The following is a 1,423-nucleotide window of genomic DNA, read 5'->3' as shown; positions in this document are numbered from 1 at the left end:
TGGAGAAGCTGAGTAGCTGCTTTAGGGATGTGGGCTTCCAGTGTAGAAAGTTTTTAAGGAAGTTCTCCACTTTTTTTTGGTATGCTTGAACCCTGCATGTAGCCAAGTCATTAGTCAGCTTGCTATGCCCCACCAATCTTGGGACTTTTTCTGTACTTGAATTGGTGGCCTGCCATGTTGTTTGGTAACATTGGGATTGTGCCTTTTTACTTGTTGACCTTGGCTTTGTCAGCTTCAGCAGCCAGTAGCTGCCTGAGTGAAGAAAAGCCTCTGCCTTCAGTGGGCTGGGAGCAGGAGGCAGAGCTGAAGCCCAAGGTCAATGGGCTCTCACTCAGGCCCTAGAACCTGGCACTTTGAACTCAGACTTCAAGCCTCCAAAATTGTAAGAGAGTAAACTGCTTGTTAAAGCCATCCCATTTGTGGTATATTCCTCTCAGAGCACCATGAAATAACCAAAAGTCTGGTTCATCAGTGTTAAAAACTTACTGATTGCATTTCGTACTTTTCAGTGACTTTGAGATTATGAACTTAATTAAGATCCTCTCAAATATTTTTGTTTCCAGGTTGGTTCTCAGTGCAGTGTCTGATTATTTTGCTGCAATGTTTACTAATGATGTGCTTGAAGCCAAACAAGAAGAGATCAAGATGGAAGGGGTGGATCCAAATGCACTTAATTCGTTGGTGCAGTATGCTTACACAGGTAAGTGTTTCACATCCATTAACTTATTCCATCCTTATAATAATCTTACAGTATATAACCCACATTATGATTATTCCCACTTTACAGATGAAGAAACTGAAGTATTGTCCAGCTTAATAACATTCTTAAGGCAGTAAGATGCAGAATCAGGATTTAAACCCAATAGAATAAATGAACAATGAGTAAATAGTATTCTGTAAAACAACTTGGACCCTGAGAGCAGAGAGATATTTTATCACAAAGATATAAAAACATATCTCTCTGGAATGGTGTGGGCACATTCTTTGTCTGAAAAAACTGAAGTGGAAATGGGACCTTCCAACTCGACATTAGAGAAAGCCTCTTTATTTATTTATTTTTTTGTCTTTATTTCTTTCTCTATTTTTTTTTATTGTGCTTTACGTGCAAATTTACAGAGCAGAATTTGTTTTATACGCAATATTTCATATATATTCAGTTTCACTCCCCAATTACCATTCCCCACCCTAACCCACTGTCCTCCTCTCCCTTCCCTGTAACCCTCCCCCACCCCGTGCCCTTCTTAGTTATGCACTCCAGTATGTCCTGCTTTTCCTTCATGTGAATGTTGGCCCTCTGGTGCCCCATGGCCAATTGCTCCAAGGGATTTATCTCTGTAGAGTATGTGGGTGCATCGCTCTGGGTTGAATGATTTGCATGTGGGTTCTCTTGAGAAACAAAACCAGTAAAGCTTATATATAGAGA

General features: G+C 40.3%; 1 protein-coding gene across 1 annotated transcript in view; it reads left to right on the top strand.

The window, feature by feature from the left end:
* Positions 1-1,423, top strand: part of LOC103209672 (kelch-like protein 4) — a 145,028-nt gene that overhangs the window by 85,621 nt on the left and 57,984 nt on the right. The window contains exon 5 of the mRNA XM_042782920.1: positions 564-700. Coding sequence (XP_042638854.1) covers positions 564-700 — 137 coding nt within the window. The remainder of the gene's footprint in view (positions 1-563; positions 701-1,423) is intronic.

This window comes from Orycteropus afer, unplaced genomic scaffold (genome assembly GCF_000298275.1).
Source record: "Orycteropus afer afer isolate SDZICR_OR568_19922 unplaced genomic scaffold, OryAfe1.0 scaffold00511, whole genome shotgun sequence".
In the NCBI taxonomy this organism is placed as follows: domain Eukaryota; kingdom Metazoa; phylum Chordata; class Mammalia; order Tubulidentata; family Orycteropodidae; genus Orycteropus; species Orycteropus afer.
This window is presented reverse-complemented; position numbering and strand designations above follow the sequence as displayed.